Source organism: Protomyctophum bolini (assembly GCF_963924005.1).
Source record: "Protomyctophum bolini genome assembly, chromosome: 20".
NCBI classification, from domain to species: domain Eukaryota; kingdom Metazoa; phylum Chordata; class Actinopteri; order Myctophiformes; family Myctophidae; genus Protomyctophum; species Protomyctophum bolini.
Window position 1 is genome coordinate 14,329,828 of NC_137881.1, and position 22,531 is coordinate 14,352,358.

The 22,531-nt window shown below is 43.1% G+C and overlaps 4 protein-coding genes across 5 annotated transcripts in view; 3 read left to right on the top strand and 1 right to left on the bottom strand.

Annotated features, from left to right (window-relative positions):
* Positions 1 to 7,034: 7,034 nt before the first annotated feature.
* Positions 7,035 to 9,068, bottom strand: LOC308335209 (cullin-2-like; the record flags this gene model as incomplete). Its single annotated transcript, XM_080792221.1, has 1 exon — positions 7,035 to 9,068. One exon carries the CDS (start codon positions 9,066 to 9,068, stop codon positions 7,035 to 7,037), a length of 2,034 nt encoding a protein of 677 aa, XP_080648347.1.
* A 1,541-nt stretch (positions 9,069 to 10,609) lies between these two features.
* Positions 10,610 to 13,513, top strand: LOC308334943 (exportin-2-like; the record flags this gene model as incomplete). The annotated part of the gene is made up of 1 exon (XM_080791840.1): positions 10,610 to 13,513. One exon carries the CDS (start codon positions 10,610 to 10,612, stop codon positions 13,511 to 13,513), a length of 2,904 nt encoding a protein of 967 aa, XP_080647966.1.
* Positions 13,514 to 13,719: 206 nt separating this feature from the next.
* LOC308335211 (uncharacterized protein) lies at positions 13,720 to 16,295 on the top strand (the record flags this gene model as incomplete). The annotated part of the gene is made up of 2 exons (XM_080792223.1): positions 13,720 to 13,753; positions 14,880 to 16,295. 2 exons carry the CDS (start codon positions 13,720 to 13,722, stop codon positions 15,278 to 15,280), a joined length of 435 nt encoding a protein of 144 aa, XP_080648349.1. The 3' UTR covers positions 15,281 to 16,295.
* A 4,017-nt stretch (positions 16,296 to 20,312) lies between these two features.
* The window catches only part of LOC308335477 (crossover junction endonuclease MUS81-like), a 40,728-nt gene continuing 38,509 nt past the window's right edge, over positions 20,313 to 22,531 (top strand). For both annotated transcript variants that reach the window (XM_080792527.1, XM_080792528.1), the window contains exons 1-3: positions 20,313 to 20,462; positions 21,034 to 21,163; positions 21,670 to 21,755. In XM_080792527.1, the coding sequence (XP_080648653.1) occupies positions 20,322 to 20,462; positions 21,034 to 21,163; positions 21,670 to 21,755 (357 nt within the window). In that variant the 5' untranslated portion in view covers positions 20,313 to 20,321. The remainder of the gene's footprint in view (positions 20,463 to 21,033; positions 21,164 to 21,669; positions 21,756 to 22,531) is intronic.

Consider the following 22,531-nt stretch of genomic DNA (forward strand, 5'->3'; position numbering starts at 1 on the left):
GTAGTCCAGGAAGGTAGTGAGACCAGTGTCCATGACATCAGAGACAACAGGCTCACTGCTACAATCTAAAATATCTAAAACCACATATTACACACATAAAGACCCCCAGGAAAGTGTTCTAAAGCTCCTAAACGTCATTAACATATATTTTTTTGCAAAAAGGGTAAAGTGTCCCTTTAAGATGGTAAGGGCGCCCCTCACTTCACACGGGTGTGATTTTTAAGTTTATTTTGGATCTATACCTTCACAAATGTAATGCTGGAGTTAGACAATAGAACGGATACCACTGCTATCTTGTGGGGCTCAAAATCCATGTCTTAGGGGTCGACTACAGGAGAACAGATTGGGCTGTATCAGCACAAGCATTTAATCGTATTGGTTAAATGCAGAGGACAATTTCTGTGTGTGTAAATGTATTTGACCAATGAAATGTTCCCTGTTTACTCTGTATTTGTCAGACTCCACCTATCAGAGTCTCCAACCAGCCTCTATGGGACACGATACATATGATGTCATGACACCATCTACAGCACAGCCTCATACGTATGAGCTCATACTCATCATTCGATTGATTAATTGATTGATTGATTGATGTGTTGTTTGAGTGTTCCTACAGTGACTTCCTACTGCTTGTGCTCTCGTCTCCTTCCAGGAAGCAGCATGGAGGTCCACACACCACAGGTCCAGACTCCACCTATCAGAGTCTCCAACCAGCCTCTATGGGACACGATACATATGATGTCATGACACCATCTACAGCACAGCCTCATAAGTATGAGCTCATAATCATCACTTTATTGATTGGTTGTTGTTGACTGTGTGTTGCCCATAGCCTGGAATCCAGACTGTTAGGCAGATTTCTTGAGGGGTGCTAGCCCCTCCAACATCTGGCTTTTGGAAATTACACCATATGGCAGCCAAGTCAACAAGACGCCAAGACTATGGACTTTTAATGTTTGTTTAAAGGAGTGCAGCTGTGCCCATCACGTCACATGAGTGTGATTGTTTTTTCACTTCGCTATACTTAAAGTGAGAAAAGGTCTGCTGAACGAGAAAATCAGTGTGGATTCCAGGCTGTGATTAACCTCGTGTAGCCATACTAATATCACTGCGTGGATATTAGTCGGGTTCCCCTCTGTGCTTAGATTATTTCGGTTACAGGGGGCGGTTACAAAGATATTCAAATGACTCTATTGGTTAGACCTACAATAAATCATAGCAGCGCAGCCCACTGCATCACACACATACTGGGCCCTGGTTGGTTATAGCCTGGTAAGCCCACCCTATATTTACATACTGGGCCTTGGTTGGTCCTCCACTACTGCTGGTCCGCCGAAACACAGCCACAATTGAGAGACATTTAGACCTCAATCTACCTGCAGGGCAATATGCATTGCCAAGGCAGATTGAAGGCTGGCTACGCGAGACTAGGCTGTGATGCTCATACTGTTACTTGTTGTGTTCTCGTACGTCTCCTTTTCAGGAAGAGGCAGCAGTGTGGACGTCGTTAGTGGGAGGGGAACCTCACCTGGTTGGCTGCTAAGGGGAAATATTTAGCTTCCCAGCTCTGTCTGTTTACCACATGTGCTCCTTAGCCGGGGAGCCACAGGCCCAAAATTGGACAGCTAGGACCTGTGATGTCATGCCGTACTTTTTCTTTGTGTTTTTTCTATTAATTTGGTCATTAAGGTCCACAGAATGAGAGGCCTGCTCTGCCGGAAACATCGCGAAAAACAGTTACGGCCATTTTTGTATACCACACCATAAACTAATATAAGGCAACATCTCATCATGCTTTAAGTAGCATGTGACAATTGTGACATGTCAAACTAGGGGGTTTTCATGATTCTAAATCCATTCCAAGCATTAGTTTTGCACGAAAAACACTCCTTGGCCTAAATTCGGCCATAGCCACTTGCCAAAATGTGCCCGAATGTGCTGACCTAATCATTTGTGCTGACCTCATCACATTTGTGATGACGGCTATGGCCGTTTTATATTTTTGTAGTTAAAACTGCAGTATTTCAAACCATTTCTCCCTATGTATTCAGAAGAGGAAGCTGGTAGGGGTGTACTAACCTGACGCTGCCAGATCCAAGAAGCTTGCTACACATGTTTGTTTCACAGCTTATTGGGATCTGGGATCGCGGAAGCAAATTCGATGACGGGGCTGTTCCTTTTTTTCAAGATACATGGTAGATGATTGGATGGGACCGTCTGTCTATCACCGTGTGGGCGTGCAAACACAACCAATCATATTGACGTGTCTGTATAGCTTCACATCCGGTTTCGCACATATCCCGCCCTTAGCTCACGCTGATTGGTTCGGTACGGAGCGGTTCGGCGTTAGCTCAACTCCCTGCGAGATTCCAGATGGATGTGGTGTTGGGGAACATGGTTACCCAATACCGCCCCCAGCTGGCAAAGTCAGGTTAGGGGTGTACGTGCTGCCATTTTCTTTTGGTCCCCCTTTTGGTTTAGTTAGGGAATAGGGAGCATATAAGTCATATGCTTGCCCTATTGACCTTATGCACACCGTGGCCATCTTGCCAGCAAGGTGCTAACTATAGGTGCAACTTCCCATTGCCAGCCCATTCATCCAAACAGAAAAGTATTGTATTAATCAACGTCAAACTCACCAACATTGCAGCTGTACGGAAAAAAAGTTTATGTGGGGGGCCAATAAGGGCTTGTATGGGGGGGGGGAAATAAAGGCTTAGGCATGGGGGCAAATAAGGGCTTATGTGGGGGGCCAATAAGGGCTTGTGTGGGGGGCCAATAAGGGCTTGTGTAGGGGGGCAATAAGGGCTTATGTGGGTTCCAATAAGGGCTTGTGTGGGGGGCCAATAATGGCTTGTGTAGGGGGGCAATAAGGGCTTATGTGGGTTCCAATAAGGGCTTGTGTGAGGGACCAATAAGCGCTTGTGTGGGGGGGCACACTAATTTGACAAGTAATGATAAATTCCACTATCATAATGAATTATCTTTTAATCTGCCATCGGTCAGTTTTAGTTTCAGACTAATGAGAACATATTGCTTATTTTGCTGTCCAATGACAGCCCTTTTCTGGAGTTTGAGCCCCTGCCCCCCCAGTGCTCTCTGCACGGCCCTGCTTGTCAGAGTCCACCATTTTCAATTCATCAGAACATTTAGAGACGTACAAATATATACACTTCTATAAACAAAACAGGAAATCATCATATAAAGAAAGTAAAAAGGGAAAAACATATACAGTAAGGGGAAAAGGGGGCGGGGGGGACTTGAAGGAGTCAAGGGATTCACATGTCTTAATGGCTCTTGGTAGGGCGTTCCACATTTTGGTGGCATATGAGCAAAATTAATTTACACCGTTGTGAACCCACTCCGGGTTCCTCCTGGTCTTACACCATACCATTATAGGACTGGCTTTACAGCCTCATCTCACTCCACTCAGAGCACAGGGAAGGGGAAATAAATAGATGACACAAAACAACATAACACATTAATCCCCGTAACACATTCCCAACGAGAAAAGGTGCCCCTCGGGGCACAGGTCTCCACCAGGCCAGGTCAGGTTGTGGCCTTCTGGTGGCGCTATAATAGGCCAATGAGAAAAGGCTGTCTGGACATCATCTGTATCTCAAAAAGTAGTGAGGACTTGTTTAACAGGTGGCATACTCCCTCTGCTGGCTAGTACCTGCTATAACTGGTGTTAACGTGTGTAAATGAACTGCGTTTGGTGCTATAGCCTATGACACGGTTGACACCATTTGTTTGTGTAGGCCTAGAAAGACCAATGCCATAGTGAGTATCTACCTTAAAACAAAAGGTATATTCTGAGCCAGGAAAAGCCCTAATCCGTGTGCGTCAGACCATATCTTTGGTGGCAACCACATTTTGTCAACTGCATGTTGATAAGCCTAAATAGGGAGTCATACATTATAGATTACATGTCATAGATGACTGGCATCATAGACAGGCCACATATGATGAAGCATCTGGTTCCAGCTGACATTGTCATATATGTTCCATATCCCTCACATTTATTTGCTCCCGATCCGATTCCGATCATTTGCAAATGACGTGATCGCCCCCGATTTCCGATCACGTGATCGGATCGAGACAACACCCAGCTCATTGTGTATATTGCGTATAGCTTTTTTCCTTTTTGGGCTTGACCCTGTCGTATAGCTGCTTGCAGCTATATTTGTTTTCGTTGACCCACAGCTAAGCCTCATTTTAGGTATCATGCTGCTGACAATGAATGTCCTTTTCACATTTTATACTTACCTCTCACAGACAGAAACAACGGTTAGGTTATTTAAACGCTATTTTGACGACAGCGCTTGAGTTGCAGTAAGACTGCATGGTGTGTCATCTAGTCTGATAACAACCAGTGTTACTTTTCAGCAGAGTTTGATTTAGTCTTTTGAATAACACAACATTTAGTCTTAGTCCTATTTAGTGTTCTGAAATTGTCTAGTCTTAGTTGACTAAAACATCTTGGTCTATTAGTCTTTTAGGCTAGTCAACAAAATCAATATTGATTTCAAAGCAAAAACTCAGATATTGCTGGTGGTGGGGGGAGGGGCAGTTAAGTGGTCTTATTCCACAATTCAGTAAAACTGAATACCGTACATGTAGTATATACTTTTAAATGTGCCTCCAAGTTTGAAAATGTCCCCTTTCTTTATAGATTTGGTGTGACTCGTTTCAATTACCTTCACCTGTCCCTTGTTTGATCATTGGGCAATATAACAATATTGCCTAATTCACATTGCATCGGCCTGTGAATTGGCCTGCAATGTGATTGGTAAAAAATAAATGATTGGTTGTCACCACAAGCAAAAAGTGTAATCACGTCTCACCGACCCGGCTCTAGTTTTCCTTAATATTTTTATATGACTTCGCAAACCACTGGAATTTCATAAAGGCTAACTAACGTTTTTGAAACCTTGAACTTTTTTGAGCAGTGCTAAATGCTCCAACATGAGACTTTGTGTGTTTGGGTGTAGTCGGTAGCAGCATGGTTACCGTCCGTCATGTAAGATCACGTGGTGATCGTCATCATCATGACATGGGTGTGATTTCTTTTTTATTACTTTTTAAAATGATGAAAGTCAATGGGGCTCACATTGTCCATATTTGGGCACAGACGTCATCGCCTAGACATGAACTGCCTGTTGATGAGCCTAAATAGGGAGTCATACAGCTTGATCATAGATGACTGGCATCATAGATAGGCCACATAAGGCGGACATCCAAATTAATCCATGCCGGTATTGAACCAATGTTGTTTAGTTTTTCCTATTTTTATCACCTCCAGTATGTTTAAGTTTAATGTTTGTTTTTCAACGGTGCTTGTTTAAGGAAACGCCATAGACAATAAAGACAAATGTAATTTGTGTTGAGGACTAAAACAAACATTAGCATCCGTTGCTTAAACAAACTTTATCTTGCAATTGATGTTGTAAGTCTGTAAGATGATAAGAGCGATCCTCACTTCACACGGGTGTGATTTTTATATTATCTTGCTGTATTGTATTGTCACATGCAACACCAGGTAGAATTATTTTAAGGTCACATTCAATAGAGCGGCATCTGGATTCTTGGTCTGTAGTACACTTAGCATGTTGTGCAACACTACAGAGCCCTATTCGTGCATGCATGTGGTGAATGGAAGTTGTTGAGAGATCCTTTGACTCTTCTGTTCTCTCAAATTAAGTGCTCAGTTTGTCAACCATTTTATGACAAAGGACGCTAATACAGTCCCTTGCATCTAATTGGAATTTAATCCATGGCCCTCATAATCTCCACACATTGGATGTTTGCTAGCAGGATAGCTTTTGATACCAAAGGTGGTCACTGAACCTGGTCTCAACTGGGCCTACAGGCTCCTGCCCCGTTTTCCCCTTCTCAATCCCTTGAGGTGCGCCGCTGTCGTTATTGTCCTCATCTACAGTAGTAGGATCTCCACCAGCCACGACAAGTGGCCGGATAATAAATCATGTATTTGAGAATTTGATGTAACAACAAAATGCAGTGTAACTGCCCGGAGCTGCCACAATGGTATCTGAACACAGACGCAGTTAAAAAAACACTTTCATAACGCTGCTCTACCACGTCTACCTCCTTCCTCATCACTTTGCCATCTATAGCCTCCTCTACTGCGTCTGCCTTCTACACACCCGTCACAGCACACCTGTCTTTTTTTAAGTAACAAGTTCATATTTTAAATTATTTAAAAATGTCTTAAGTATACAGCAGTCAGTTCACTAGTTTTATTAGAATACTATAGCTGGATTCCTGGCATTGTGTGTGCAGGTGAGCTCATGAGGTAAGTATGTGACATAAGTATAGTCAGGCATCCCCATGTTTTATTACAGTTTTAAAAAAAAACATTTCAAAAAGTTGCCCATAACGTCAGATGTCTGGAAGACTGATTGGCGGAATGATGGTCTGGATGTCTGAATTCACTAAATGTGAAACATGAGGGGGAAAAAAAGCTGTGGACAGACATGGACATACAGTAGGAACGCTCTTCTATGGCTCGTCCCGTTGGTGCCACGCCGTAAAGGGAGATGCTTCTCTGTGCCATATCATATCATATAACATATCATACAAATTAGGTGGAGGGTTTTGACATTATCAATGACATCAGTCAGTCATACAGGGGACATACAGACAAATGCTGTCATGGACAGCTAACCTTGCTCTTCCATGCCATTCCGTAAAGAATAAATATTTTATAGAGTCCACCAACATGTCATCACGGTCACAGCACACTCCTCTTTTATTCTTTTTTTAGTCTTATTTCGGTTAAGGAGACGCTCTTTCCCCTTCAGTAACTATAGGCATTTTAGGTTTTTTCATTAGTCAAGGGTCAGTCCGTTGATGGCAGCACGCCACTACTAAACATATGATGGAGCCTGTTCTTCTTCTTCGTTTGTTTGTTGTCTTTTTTCTTTCTTTTACCTTGTTCAGGCCACCTTGTCGATCACTCAATTAATTGTCAATTAATAGGTGGGATGGGAGGCTCATGGCCCTTCTTATTTTCACGCCATGTAGCTGTACTCATCTGTCGAGTTCTGGCTGCGCTCGAGGTACTCCTTGTCGATGAGCACCTCGATACACTTCTTGATCATGCTGACATTTGGGTTGAATCTGGCTTTGGCCTGGTTGATGACCTCTTGAATGAGGGCGTTGTGTCGCAGCACCTTGCGTGTCTTCATGATTCTCACTATGGCAGCTTGTAAATACATTTTGCGGTCCTCATCTATGGCAACCCTCGTCTGCTCCACCTCCTGTGGCGTGTCCTTCTGCATTGATATTGTGATCTTGAACTTTGTTCTTTTACTGGAGAAATCCATATTTAATGAAAAGGCGGACTCTGCCTCTATTTCCTCCTTTTGTGAGTGATGGTTCAGCAGCTTGATTTGCAACAGGGACACGATGGTCTTCTGTAGCTCCTTCTCGTTCATCTCAGTGTTGGCCAGAAGCTCCTTGTAGGCAACCGTTTTGCTGTTGTTGAAGGCAAGCAGCACGGCCATTTGATATGTTGTCACTGTGGCCACATAGGGCTTGGAGAGGTAGTTAATCTTGACATCACCTGAGCACAGATTATGCAGCAAGGTCAACTTTCTACCGCTGTATTTCTCATTATAGAACAGCTCAAACATCTGTACACTCTTCTCTAGTTCTAGAGGGACGGAGAGTTCGGCGGGAACGTGCGTGAGGGGCCAGGCTCCTGCCTGTAGTACGTAGATTTGGAAGCTGATGCCCAGTTGTACTCCTTTCTTGTTTTTATAGTCAGTGAAACTGGCGTTGTGGTCGGCACTCACAGTCATGTCTGTGTACATTCTGTGGAGCTTGCTGGTGAACTCGAAGCCGCACACTGCCTTCAGTTTGTTGATCATAGATTCTTCTGAGTCCATCGACAATGACAGGTCATGAATTAACCGCTTTGCTAGCATTCTGGTGTAAAACTTCTGAAAGACATCCTTGTCGTCAATGTACTTGAACACTGTGATTAGGCTGTTCAGTTTGTCATCCACCTCGCTCTCTGACGTTCCCTTTGCAGACTTCTTCAGCAGACCGTCACTGTACTTGGCCAGTAGTTCAGGAGATTTGCACATAGTATTGTCTTCCTTGTGGTTGACCACAAGCGTCAAGGCCTTATCAAGTGCTCCGAAGAATAGACGATCCCCGCTCAGAATTGTGTTAATGAGCTTTGCAAATTTATCGTAAACCTCCAGTACAGACTCAACAAAGTTGGTTGGCATATTTTCCTGAGAGAGGTTACTGATGGCACGGAGGCCCTCTTCTTTGATATGGGCCTGCAGCTCCTGGACCATTTCAGGTACACCTTGGTTTATAGCCGTCAGTAGGATGTACATGTTGGCAATGTCATCTCTCCTTTCTTGGCGGATGATGCCCTGACATTCCCCGAGAATGACATCCTTGGTGTCGGCCACCATCCTCTGCCGGCATTCTTGCATAACTTTCTCGTGTGAGCTCTCGTGCAGGTACTTCCGACAGCGCTTCTCCTCTTCAATTAACCGCTGTACAACCTTTCCCATGTACTGTGAAACGGTGCACTCTTGCAGTAGTTTGGAGGCTTCCTCTTTGTAAGTCCCTTTCGAAATCCCTGTCTTTGACAGAAATGGTTCCTCAAATTTTTCCTGATAATACTTCAGTGGGAACTTCTTGTACTTTTCAACATGAACAAAGGAGTTGACAATGCTGTAAATTACATTATGGTTGGGGTCCTCGTTGCAATGGTCATTTGTGATTGTACTGACCAAACTCTTTATCAGGTTGCCCTTGTTGACCAAAGGATCGATCAAGTCATGCTTCCATATGTCCAACCCCAGCTCTTCAATATCCTTCATCGCTTCCACCTTATCGTTATCCTCTGTTACCTTTGTCGTGTTGAGAAAGTGGAATAGGCAGTTCAGGTAGTTAATGCCCTTGCTGTAATCTACCCAGTGTTTGTGGTACACCTGTAGCATATCATTTGCCTCCTTTGCATCCTGAGACAACTGCTTGACATGTTTTTCCAGATGCGCCTTGGTCTCTCTGTATAACATTGCACCCAGGGGAAGAGGGAGTGCAGTACATAAACTATAAATGAAATTGAACGATTCAGTCCATGTGTCTTTGGACACCCCTTTATTTGTCAGAACATCCTTGATTGTTGGTAGTAGCCTGTTCCATGTCTCGTCAAACGAGACTTGCTTAGGCTTTAAGCCGGTCATTGTGGCTCTGGTGGACAATAGTTGACTTAATTGAAGCTTCTTCGCTACCACTTGTTCGGAGGAAATACTTTTCTTTCGACCCTGCTATCTTCTAAGAGTTTGGGCTATGACAGTCAGACTCTCGCAACGGACTAGCTGCAAGAGTATATATTCAGGCCTAGGCTGTGACATCAGACCCAAATATGTCACTGTTGCATGTGACAGTGTCACGTCTTCATGACTGACAGATAAAGAGATCTCCATAATATGGGCAAAACAGCATTCCAATATATGGGAATATACTTTTCCCTAGTCAAAAAGTCCTATAGGATCTTCGAAATGTCCAATAGGATCCTACAGGATTTTGAAATCCTATAGGAATCCTATTGGATTTTTACACATAACCAACACAATCCTATAGGATTGTATCAGCACTTTATAAAATCCAATTGGATTTTCCAAAGTGCCAATAGGATCTTATTGGGTTATATCCAACTTTGGAAAGTCCAACAGGATTTTTCAAAGTTTCAATAGGATTCCATTGAAACTGCAGAAACTCCAGTAGGATTTTATGAAGTTCCAATTGAACCTGGAGCCATGTCCAAAATTCCAACAGCACCCTATAGGATTATATTGGAACTTCAGAAACTCCAATAGGATTGTCTGAAGTTCCATTTGAACCTGTTCTGTTTCAACAGAACCCTATAGGATTATTTTCCAACAGCCAAAGCCTTTAAACAAAATCATTCAAGTCAAGCCTATTGGAAATATAAGTGTGTTTGCTTATAAAAAAATCATCCCCATTAAAACAAATGTAGCATTTTTTTCAAATGTAGAACAAATACAACGGTGCTCTGTGGCCTACGGTCGCAACTATATAATCCAGTAAGACGCCTGAGGGCGAGGTCGTGTGCACTGGCCATATATGGAGTGTGTCTTGAGTGTACATGTTTGATGAGGTCAGATCAACATATGGAATGTTAGACAGGTCAGCTCCACATATGGAGATCTGGAGGGTGGCAGCGGGGGCAGTGTCTTGAGTGAACAGGCATTGAGGGCACAGGTAGGGCCGGGACTTCATTTTCAGGCCTGTTTAGAACTCTAGTTTTCGCCGGCTGCCCGGGTGCGGCTGCACTCATAACTTTGGAGCAGGCCCGTCTATAGTTTGAATGGACAGGTATCAGATAAAAGGGAGACATTGAAGAGGAAGGACGGATGGGGAACGATCAACATAATGTCAGAACAGGTTCAGTACAGAATGTACTTATAAAGCATGCGTGCGTTTGTAATGCACATATGCACATGCACTAGGGGTTGATGCATACATACATGCATGCATAAAAGGTGTTCTATCAACACAATACGCTCACTGCTGCACTAGTAACGGAACCAGCATGGAGTTGAATGATGCTAACCTTCAAACCCTCACCGAGTTCATGAGGAAAACGTTGAACGCAGACCCAACAGTACGACGTCCAGCTGAGAGGTTTCTAGAGTCCGTTGAGGGAAACCAGAACTATCCTGTATTACTTCTCGCCTTATTGGAGACATCCCAGGAAAGTGTGATCCGGGTCTGTGCTGCAGTGACGTTCAAGAACTACATCAAGAGGAACTGGCGTATAGTTGTCGATGGACCGAATACAATCTCCGATCTGGACCGAACGACAATCAAAGCGAAAATTGTAAACCTGATGTTGAGCAGCCCGGAACAGATTCAAAGACAGCTTAGTGATGCCGTCAGCATCATTGGAAGAGATGATTTCCCCCAAAAATGGCCCGATCTTCTAACAGAAATGGTGAACCGCTTCCAAAGTTGCGACTTCCATATCATCAGTGGAGTGCTCCGGACAGCCCACTCCCTCTTCAAGAGATATCGGCACGAGGAGAAGTCAAATGACCTTTGGTTGCAGATCAAGCTGGTGCTGGACACGTTTGCACAACCTCTCACAGAACTGTTCAAGGCCACCATTGAGCTGTGCCAGACTCACGCTACAGACGCCAAAGCCTTGAAGGTCCTTTTCTCCTTGCTCACGCTGATCTCAAAGGTCTTCTATAGTCTCAACGTTCAGGACCTCCCCGAGTTCTTTGAAGACAACATGGAGGTTTGGATGTCTAATTTTCATGACCTGCTGTTGGTGGATAACAAGCTTTTACGTATAGACAATGAGGAGGAGGCGGGCCTCCTAGAACTGTTGAAATCTCAGGTCTGCGACAACGCCACTCTGTACGCTCAGAAGTACGATAAGGAATTTGAACCATATTTGCCTCGCTTCGTCACTGCCATCTGGAACCTTCTGGTGTCCACTGGACAGGAGGGTAAGTTTGACCTGCTTGTAAGCAACGCCATCCAGTTCTTGATATCTGTGTGTGAAAAGCGCAAGGATTTGTTTCAGGACCAGAACATACTCACTAGCATTTGTGAGAAAGTCATCGTGCCCAACATGGAGCTCAGAAGTGCCGATGAGGAGGCATTTGAGAACAACGCTGAGGAATACATCCGAAGGGACCTTGAAGGATCCGACTTGTATACGCGCCGCAAATCTGCATGTGACCTGGTACAACGCCTGTGTATGTTGTTTGAAGGCCCCGTCACAGAGATTCTATCTGGCTACGTGAACTCCATGTTGGGGAAGTTTGCCAAGAATCCCGGAGTAAACTGGAAGCATAAAGACACTGCTATCTGTCTGGTCACATCTCTTGCGTCTAAAGCGCAGACTCAAAGGCATGGAATAACACAAGCAAATGAGTTGGTGAATCACACAGAGTTCTTCGTCAACCACATTCTGACAGACCTCAAGTCCCCTAATGTCAACGAGTTCCCAGTGCTGAAGACGGATGCCATCAAGTACATCCGGATGTTCAGAAGTCAGTTACCTAAAGACCACCTGCTCCAGGCTATTCCTCTACTAGTAGCTCACCTGCAGGCAGAGAGCCCAGTGCAGCACACTCATGCTGCACATGCCTTGGAGATGCTGTTTGCTATGAGAGGGCCAAACAACTCTACACTTATCATGGCAGCAGAGATGGCACCCTTCACTGAACAGCTGCTCAACAACTTGTTCAAGTCCCTAGCTCATCCCGACTCCTCTGAAAATGAATATGTCATAAAGGCTATCATGCGCACCTTCTCCCTTCTGCAAGAGGCGATTGTTCCCTACATTCCCACGCTGATTGGTCAGCTCACCCAAAAGCTCTGTGTAGTCAGCAAGAATCCCAGCAAGCCGAACTTTAACCACTCCTTGTTCGAAGCCCTGTGCCTGTCCATCCAGATCACCTGCAAGGCCGACCCCACCACTGTCAACAGCTTTGAGGAGGCCCTCTTCCCTGTCTTTGCCGAGATCCTTCAGAGTGACGTCCAGGAATTCGTTCCGTACGTGTTCCAGGTGATGTCCCTGCTCCTGGAGATCCACGACGACTCCATCCCTTCCTCCTACATAGCCCTGTTCCCCCATTTGCTGCAGCCTGTGTTGTGGGAGAGCTCGGGAAACATCCCCCCTCTGGTACGCCTGCTCCAGGCCTACCTAGAGAAGGGCGGAGACAACATTGCCAGCTCTGCGCCAGATAAAATCCCTGCGTTGTTGGGGATCTTCCAGAAGCTTATTACCTCCAAGGTCAACGACCAGCAAGGTTTTTGCCTTCTTAAAAGCATTGTAGAGCACATGCCTCCCAAATCCATCACTCAGTACCGGGAACAGATCTTTGGTTTGCTCTTCCAGAGGCTCCAGAATTCCAAAACCACTCAATTCATCAAGAGTTTTTTGGTGTTCATCAATCTCTATGTAGTCAAATATGGAGCAGTTGCTCTTCAGGAGGTTTTCGACAGCATTCGGCCACAAATGTTTGGCACGGTGTTGGAGAAAATAGTCATCCCCGAGGTCCAGAAGGTGTCTGGCACCGTGGACAAGATGATCTGTGCTGTTGGCATCACCAAAGTCCTCACTGAATGCCCGGCCATGATGGACACAGAATACACCAAGCTCTGGACCCCCCTGCTTCAGGCTCTCATCGGCCTCTTTGAGTTGCCAGAGGACAACAGCGTCCCATTGGACGAGCACACCTTCGACACAGAGGACACACCAGGTTACCAGACCGCTTTCTCACCGTTGGCCTTTGCCGGGAAGAAGAAACATGATCATATTGCTGTTGGCAACCCTAAGATCCTTCTCGCCCAATCCCTCCACAAGCTCTCTACCGCGTGTCCGGGACGGGTTCCATCAATGCTGAGCACCAATATGGATGCAGAGGCCCTCCATTACCTGCAGGGTTACCTACAGGCAGCAACAGTGCAGTTGGTTTAAAGTTAATAAGAATACACTCCACCAAAGTATAGCCCTGCTTTGACAAGAAGGACTTAAGACTTTGGTTTGACTCACTGCAGACAGCATAACATGGGGATGATGGTCCTTTTCATCATTCTTTTTCCATTCTTTTTTTTACAAGCAGGTGAAATCAGTGTGGCTGCCATGTCGATCTCGGATGTCATGTTAATGACATCATGCTGATTATGTCAGTCTTGTCCAAATATCAGGGACAATCAGGCAAAGACATTTCAATGCAAATTAACAAAATGCAAAGGATTTACTTCTTTGGAAGCATTCAAATAAACGAGATGACTACATTGAATTGAATGTATTTTTGAGCAGTGCTACCTATGCACAGCTGTGTTTGTATGAGCCGTGTTTGTAGAATGGAATGTGATGATTTGATTGGTTAAGCACGGAATGTGATGTATGATGATGTATGCACCCCTCACTTCACACAAGTGTGATTTTTGAGGGGCGCTAGCCCCTTCTATATCCAGCTTTTGGTGTCTGTCCACAAAGTTTGTCCTACACAAACGAAATGAATGAATGGACAATTTCACGTCATTATTGTCTGAGCAAATAGACATAGTGTCTATTAAATGTACAATAAATTACATTCAGCCATTACAACCCTCTGTTGTATAAGACTTAGCAATCATGTAGTAGTTTGAGAAATTGTAATACATGGCTGCCTGCAAAACAAAAACAAGCACAATAGCACATGTTAATAATTGTGGCTGTTAGCTTCATTCTGAAGTTTTATCATGCTGCCAAAATTCACAATTTGTTTTTTTTTGTGTAGGTATAAAGCTCTGCGGATTTATTGATGTTGATGGTTGATGTTTCTGCGTTATTTGCTTGCTGTGACGTGAAGTATCATGTTTTTGCTCGCTTTGTATTCAAAGTGACCCGTCTTCATTGTTTCTGTATTTCATATCAAACAAACAAGAGAAATCCTCACCCATAGTGTACTGGTGGTAAAGCTGACAGCGCATGATCGAACACAAGATTTATTGTAATGTATCCCAAGCAATTACATGTAATTGTATGGTCCCCAGCAAAATGTTCAGCGTCAAAATCATTTTTACCACTTTATCCATTTATATGTTAATTGGCTATAAAAAAAATACCAGATCTAGTACAAGCTCACAGCGTGTCACTTTGTGCTGCTCTGTGAGCTTTATACATCTACTATTTTTGACAAACAATTGAAAAATATCGAGTGAATATGAATTCTATTTTAAACACGGATATTCAGATGGGGTTCCGTGGCCAAATACATAATAGATTTGGGGATCCTTGATATGAAAAAGCTTGAGGAATAAAGCAACACCCCCCCCCCCTTTCCTCTGTTTAACAGGAGTCCGTCCCTACAAGTGCAGTCTGTGCGACAAGGCCTTCACCCAGCGCTGCTCGCTGGAGTCGCACATGAAGAAGATCCACGGCGTCACGCAGAAGTACGCCTACAAGGAGCGCCGCAACAAGCTCTACGTCTGCGAGGAGTGCGGCCACACCGTCCCGAGCCAGGACGTGCTGCTGGTCCACCTGCAGACCCTTCACCCCGGCAGCCCCTTCCTCAAGGGGAAGACCGCCAGGAAGACAGGAGGAGGAGGAGGAGGAGGCAGGGGAGCAGAGAGAGGAGGTGGTGGTGGTGGTGGTGATGATGATGGAGAGGAAGGAGGGATGGGAGGTGAAGGGTCCGGGCCAGGATCACCGCAGGGTGACGATAGTGATGATACGACAGGTTCTGGAGGACAGTAGGGAGGGATGTGGATGGATGGATGGATGGAGTCGAGACTTTAAATAAAAAAGCCTGTCAAATAGACTCTGTGCTAGAAGATTGATGAATGTATCATGCACACATATTTGTGTGTGTTTGTGTCTGCATTGATGGATACATCAAGAAAGTATGGATGGATTGGATGTATGGTTGGACATGATGTACTGTCATATACCTCATAGGAAACACTACGGCCAAGTTGGAGATTTATTATTCGTGAGATTATATGTGATATTATTATTATTACTCGTAGTCACTCCACTGTAGAAAATGCCTGACAATCGGAACATAGGGTTCCTCTATTTCTGGTAATTATATTTTCGTGTAATTGTGTTTTGTGTAAATATTTCCAACAGGGTTTTCTGTATAGCGAGAGAAGTTTATTTTCTTCTATGAAACATTAAAGGGAGTAATATATATATACACTGGAGAATGTATTTTGTAATCTATTATACCGTGTGGGTTCATGGTGTACTGTACTTTTATTTGGAAGAATATAACGGCTTTATTTTATGTTTTTGTTCTTACATTAGCAACTAAAAATGTAAAATGCAGAAAAGTAATTTCCTCCTGGGGGTCAAATATAGGCGTAAGATGTTATTAAATGCTAATTTGCTATCCACTTCTATATCCGCATTGCTTTTGGCGAGACTGGATGCAGTTTTCCAATCAATTCTCAACCACTGTCGCACGATTCAAAGCATCCAAACTCGCCATCGCATTGTGGGAAGGCCTGGAGTCAGCACGGCGTGAACACAGTCTTCTACCATTGGTCACTGAGTGGCTCGTTAACCACCTGGCCCTATTCCAAGAGTAATAAAATAAGCAAAATCCAATTTACAAGCTCACAACGTGTCCCATCATGACACGTTAGCTTGCAGGATCGACAATTTTTTGAAGATTTCTGGCAGTTTGTGAACACTTTTGAACATTTACGCTTATAATGAAATGCCCCCAAAAAAGGAATGCCAGGTTGAAAGTCGTTAAGTGCCTTGCTCTAGGTTGCACATATGACTACTTTACAATGTTCAAAGCTCTTTATTATTGCTTTATTATTTCTTTATACAGTTGCTTTACTATTCTATAAAGGGAAGAATTCGCCCCTAAAATGACTTTTTTGAACTTGAATTCATGGATTTTTTTTTAAATCTCATTCCTAAGCCAATAATTTGATGACCACCAATGGTTCCCTATGGAGACACAAAGGAGACTCGCTCATCTCTTGCACATTACGGGTCACAGTCTTGACTGTGTGAGACAGAGTAACTTTAGAGGCCAGTAATGTTTACATGACTCTGTACCATTATACTGGCAAAGTGGACTATTTGTGTGAATATACTTTCTTTATTTGTCAGTGCTGCACAGTAGGCTATGCTCTGCTGTGCACTCCTTTATTTGAACAGAAGTAGGCCTATATGTGCAAGAGTTGGGGAAATTAATTAAATTCCCCACTTGGAAATCGAGTTCAACTGTTATGTTTCATGCCTAGGTAAATTGGTGAGAGTGAACACATGCCTGTAATATGTTGTTGTTTTGACATTTTGAATAGTGGACGTTTGTATGGAATTGATTCTCACACTACTGAGTCTAGTTGGTAACTGATAAAGCACTACAGAATGTCAAATATACTACTTACTGTATCTGTCAGAGATTTATGCTGGGTTTTTTATATTCAACTCTTGAGAAGTTGACATATTTTTGCAGCATGCTGCCATTGTTTTTGTTTTGGCTCTGTAACCTTTGTGCATATGGGAATTTTGTATTATGTAAATATGTTCTTTGTAATTTCACCTTCTCTCATTTGTTATTAGGTGGATATCTCAAAGTGCCTTTCTCTTATCTTCCTTTATACACATATCAGAGATTTTTGTTCCATATTTGCCAGTTTACATTCCTGCTGAAGGCAAGATTATCCAATATGAGCACATGTGGAGGGGTGGCAGGTACTTTTGTTCCTATTCTATTGTAAAAGTTGAGATGGCTGGAAAATTTGACTACTTTGATACTTTTGGTACCTTTCTGAGCTAGGGCCAAAATCCCTGTGTGGTTATTAGGATGTACCGGTATGTTAACCTAGATGTGAGAGTTGTGTATATGAGCCTATCTGAGTTTTTCTACTGTTCTTTGAGCCCTCTTCTGCACTTTGTTTCCATTAATTTATTTCTCTTCCTCATGTTTTTATTTTGTATACATCCTTATTTCTCATCACCTGACACCTGCTTTTGCCAGAGATTTGCCCAAGCATACTGTCCAATACCCATTCCAATATGTGTCACTTCTAATTAAATGTATGGAGTTTTGATTGTGTGTGTGTGTGTGTGTGTGTGTGTGTGTGTGTGTGTGTGTGTGTGTGTGTGTGTGTGTGTGTGTATAGAGAAGACTGTTATGATTGTATACAAAGTCTCAGGGAGACTTTCAGTCCAAAATGGCTGCTAGGTTTTCTAACAATAAATATGTTTTTCTCTGTTTATTTTAGCCTCTGTAATTCATTTGTAACCGGGAGTCACTCAAAGGCAATTATGGCAATTTCCAGAGAGAGGGATAGAGATGGTGGTGGGTGGAGAAGGGAGTAGAGGCTCAGTGTGTGTTAAGGTAAAATTCCAGGTCTTTGTCCAGTCTTGTTGATGGAATCCAGCGGGATCCTTCCAGCGAGACATTCTATAAGTTCTAACGGTACTCGCCTGGGGGGCACTGAAATAACGGTCTGGGAGCAGCAAACACTGGAGGGGGAAACAGCTGTGTGTTACCCAGTGGAGGAAAGTAACTAAGTAGTCTACAGGACAAAGTACAGTCAGTTAGTACGGTTTGATTCAAAGTAAAGAGTTAATATGTGTATTTTCACTATTTTGTGTATTTTATTTATTAGAACCTTTCATCATTTAATTACAGTTTGTGCATTTTGGTAACATAATTTATTTTCAACTCACAGACACATAGCAGGCCTAACAGCAAAAAAGGATTAGTGAAATAGCAGTAGCGGTTGTTCCCCTCCTGGCCACAAGGTGCCACTGTTGGACTGGAATTCTTTGTTGAGACCAGAAGTTGTACTTTTGAACTCAAGGCGGCAGCTACAATGCTACATCATAGAGTAATGAGCTACATCCATTGAAAGGCAAGCGGTTGTATATGTTTATTTTACATACACATTTAATTTGACTCTATTATGACTTCAACTTTGTTTTAAGTCTGGGTTTGTTTCGTTGTTGTACATATGAGTTTGTTTGCGCAGTCTTTCATAAAGAGCAGAATCAGATTGTGGTAGATGGCCAGTGCTAGCGAGAGAGCTAAACCTTAGCTTGTTGACTGTGGCTCATGACATGTTTGTGTTGTGTAGTGAAGTTGCACACTGTGCAACTTGTACAGGCAAGCGTGAACATTAATAACATAAGCCTTGTGGTATATAATATATCGCTTGTCTGGCCGTCTGGGAGACTAATCTACACTCGAATGCTCGGTAATATCTTTAACTGAGTGCACTCAGTTAAAAATATTACTGTGTACATGTTGGTCAGTCAGGTGTAGCCCTCCAATGCTTATGGACCAGGGCTAATCAGGCGTATCCGTTCCTCCGGACCCCACTATGAGCACACTGACTCACTGTGGCAGTTCTGTTGTGAAAGTTGAGATGATTTGTACACACAAGTACATTCAGAATACAACTTACAACTCCAAAGTTTGTACACTCTCAGACTCAGAGTTACCAGAGTCCATTTGGTTCCTAACTATCGGTCATTTAGCTGGGGATTGATTGATTGAACTTTTTTGAAACCGTTTGTAGTATGGGTACAGTACAGGTCAATACAAAATCTGCTACGAGGATTAAACCAGAAAAAGCACTTGTTTTCATCTGGGTCCTCCATTTTCTATTCATCAAAATATTTAAAGACATAAATATACACATCTTTGCTAAATAGAAATTTTAAGGGGGGGAACTTAAACATTTTTTTACAGGGGCCAGTTTCGAATTGCAGCCACCTGTAAGTGCTATTTGAGAGCGGTTTTTAAGGAGGCTAGTGATTCACATTTCTTAACGGCTGTTGGTAGGGCGTTCCACATTTTAGTGGCACAGGCGCTAAATTAATTTAACCCCTTGTTTGAGCTGAATCTGAGTTGCACGTGGTTTGTGGAACTCCCTCTGGTGTTGTGATCGTGGACTTCATTGACATTAAGGAAGTATTTTGACAGGTACTACTGTACAACATGGGTATCCTAGTAGTGCAGGCAGGGGTGAGGTGGGTTCTGGGAGTTAGGTCAAGTAGTAGCCTGACTAGTTTGTTTTGGGAAGTCTGGAGCCTTGTTTTAAGGGCCTTTGAGGTGCTGTGGTACCAAGAGGTGCATGCATAGTCGAAGAAACCTTGTACGAGGGCTCCTGTTCGGGTCTTCAAGGTGTTTTTGATGACCAGTGAGGAGATCCTGTACAGGAATCTTGTTCTTTGGTTGACCTTTTTGATTACATTGGTAGCCCTGAAACGTCCCCTGGCGGTCCCACGTTGAGAATCACTGTCACAATTATTACATCGCCTAATCGCAACTATTTGTTGCGATACAATTGTCATAATCGTTTCCATGTTGTCATGATGATGATGTTGTTGTGTATATTGGCCCACATGACATCACAGGGTGCTTTGTTTTAGGCCCACAGGGGCCATAAAACACAATATAAAACACAATATAAATAGGCTCATAGCAGATCTACAAGCTCGTTGTGAGCTTGTAAATCTGCTATTTTCACCATTAATGATTCAAAAATAAAGTATAGTCATATCCTTGTACAGTATGTGTAATTTTGTATGGTTATCTGTCACATCTGCAGTGTACATCAAAGCCTAAAAGCCAAAAAGAAATGTAATTTTAGTTAAATTAGTCACAATTTATTACGCGACAATTAGTCGTCATGCAAAATGTCTTCATAGTGACGGCCCCTAACCACTGAACCACAATTGCAGTTCGTTGCCGTCAGTCACCGCCTGCTTATGATGGGTTTTCTTTTTTGACCCGTTGTCTCGCAGGAGGACCAAAGTGATGTCATCGTCGGAACGGGTTCTGTTGGGTCGGAAGCGAGCCCTGCCGGTGTGTCCGAACCCCCTGTTTCTACAGTGGGTCACCGAGCTGCGAGACCAGGCCCGGGAGAAAGGACTGAAGACCCAGCACACCTATAACAAAGTATGTTCTGATGCGGTCCCCGCCTAGCACACAGTGTTCCTCCATGTTTTTCATGTCAAGGAGGACCCCCGCGTTGACATGTATATTTGGCTGCGGACCCCCATCTGTAAATGCTTGGTGCCATGGACTATAGTGCTGCACGATTCTTGCTCAAATGTGAATCTTGATTTTCCTCCACAACAATTGAGATCACGATTCTCACACGATTCTCATTTTGTCCATGAAAAGTACTACATTCAAAATGTGGCACCTGGAGCCAACTACAGTGGCTTAAAACATTAAACCTTACTCAAGCTTGTAGATCTGCTATTTTTGAAAAATCGTGAACATGTGTGCAAATCTTTGAAAATATATATTCTTTAACAATTAACAGAGAACGTTTTAAACTCAAATCTTTGGTCCCTACTAGAACAAAATATTTTCAGATAGGGGTCCACCGTCCACGGCTAAATACAGATAATTCTGGGCGTCCTTGACATGAAAAGGTTTGAGCACCACTGATATAGAAACATAGGTTTTTCAGAAAACGGGGTCCTCAGGTCTTAATGGGTTAATTTTGTCTCTTCGCCAGGCACTTGGCTCCTTGACGAGGTACCCTCTGCCGCTGCAGAACGCAAGAGAGGCCAAGATCCTGCAGAACTTTGGGGACGGAATCTGTAAAATATTGGATGACAAACTACAGAAGTACTACAGAGAGAACGGTACGAGAGGGATGGAAATGAATAGAGCAGTGGTTTTCAACCTTTTTCATATCAAGGCCCATTATTTATTGGGCATTTGATGATTTAGCCTGATTTACGCTCTCAGACCCTAAACTAAAGAATGTATTTTGTTTTCGTTGGATAAGATTGTGTCCACAATCCCAGGCATGTATTGATGTGGCACCATAGGAGAGACAACAGGCAAACGCCGATCAAAATAACAATTATTCTACATTCTCTAATGAATTGCATAAAATTCTTGTACATTAACTTGAGTAATGCAGATGTTTGACAATATTTTAACTCTTGAGAGCGTAAAATGAAACCAAATGGACCTGTAAGGGCCCATTTGGTTTCAATTTACACTAAAGATAAGGGTCCATTTTGATAACTGTCCATCACCTGGAACCCCTTCAAGGACCACTGGTTGAAAACTGCTGGAATATTGGATGCACCATAAAACGTGTGCACTAGTACTCATCCTGCATCCTCTGCCTCTGCTGTAGGACCAGATGCTCCAATCCACTCTCTCCCTAAAGGAGCTCCCCCTCCTGGTGGACAGAATAACAACAATCTGGAACCGAACAAAAAGGTAAACTGTGTGTGTGTTCAAAAAGGAGTGACAAATTGGAGGATGGAATGGACAGCGTACAGCTATGTCATATTTGTAGTGGTAGAAAGTATATTATATAACTAAGTATATTTAATTAAATACTGTACTTGAGTAAAGAGTACACTTTTGAGATTTCCTTGAGTATTCTTTCCAATACTTATACTTCACTTCATCTTGGTCCAAATGTTGTACTTTTACTCCACTACGCTTATTTGAAAACTTGAGTTACTGTACCAGTTACTTTGTAGATTTAGATTATTATTACAAAACATACACTAACCACTTCAGCAATTTGACAATAGCAGATCTAAAGTTGCAAACCACAGTTGTAGGATTCTGTTTTCAAGATGCAAGTCGTTGCAATGTGAATCTTTGGTCTGGACTGGCCTTAAGTCAAAACATGTGCTGTGGAATGGGTTTTATGCAAAATGTATGCAGAGGGTGTTTTTACAAGCTTTCTACAAACACAATGCGTCACATTGTGAGCTTGTAGATCGGCTATACTACAGTAACTGCAGTATACTTTGAGGTATTGTGCACAATGTGCAGCATTCTACACTACACAGCTCATTTTGGTCTGCTGCTGAAAAAAGGATAGCCTGGGTTCCAGCCTCATTCACTACGTTCTGTGGGTTTGTTTTGTCACTTGAGTAGCGAAGTGACAAAAATAAAGTAATAATAATAATACAAAAAATAAGATGGCTCGGCCTTCTCCATGTTAAAGCTTCATTCGATTTCCTCCATGTGTTTTAAGC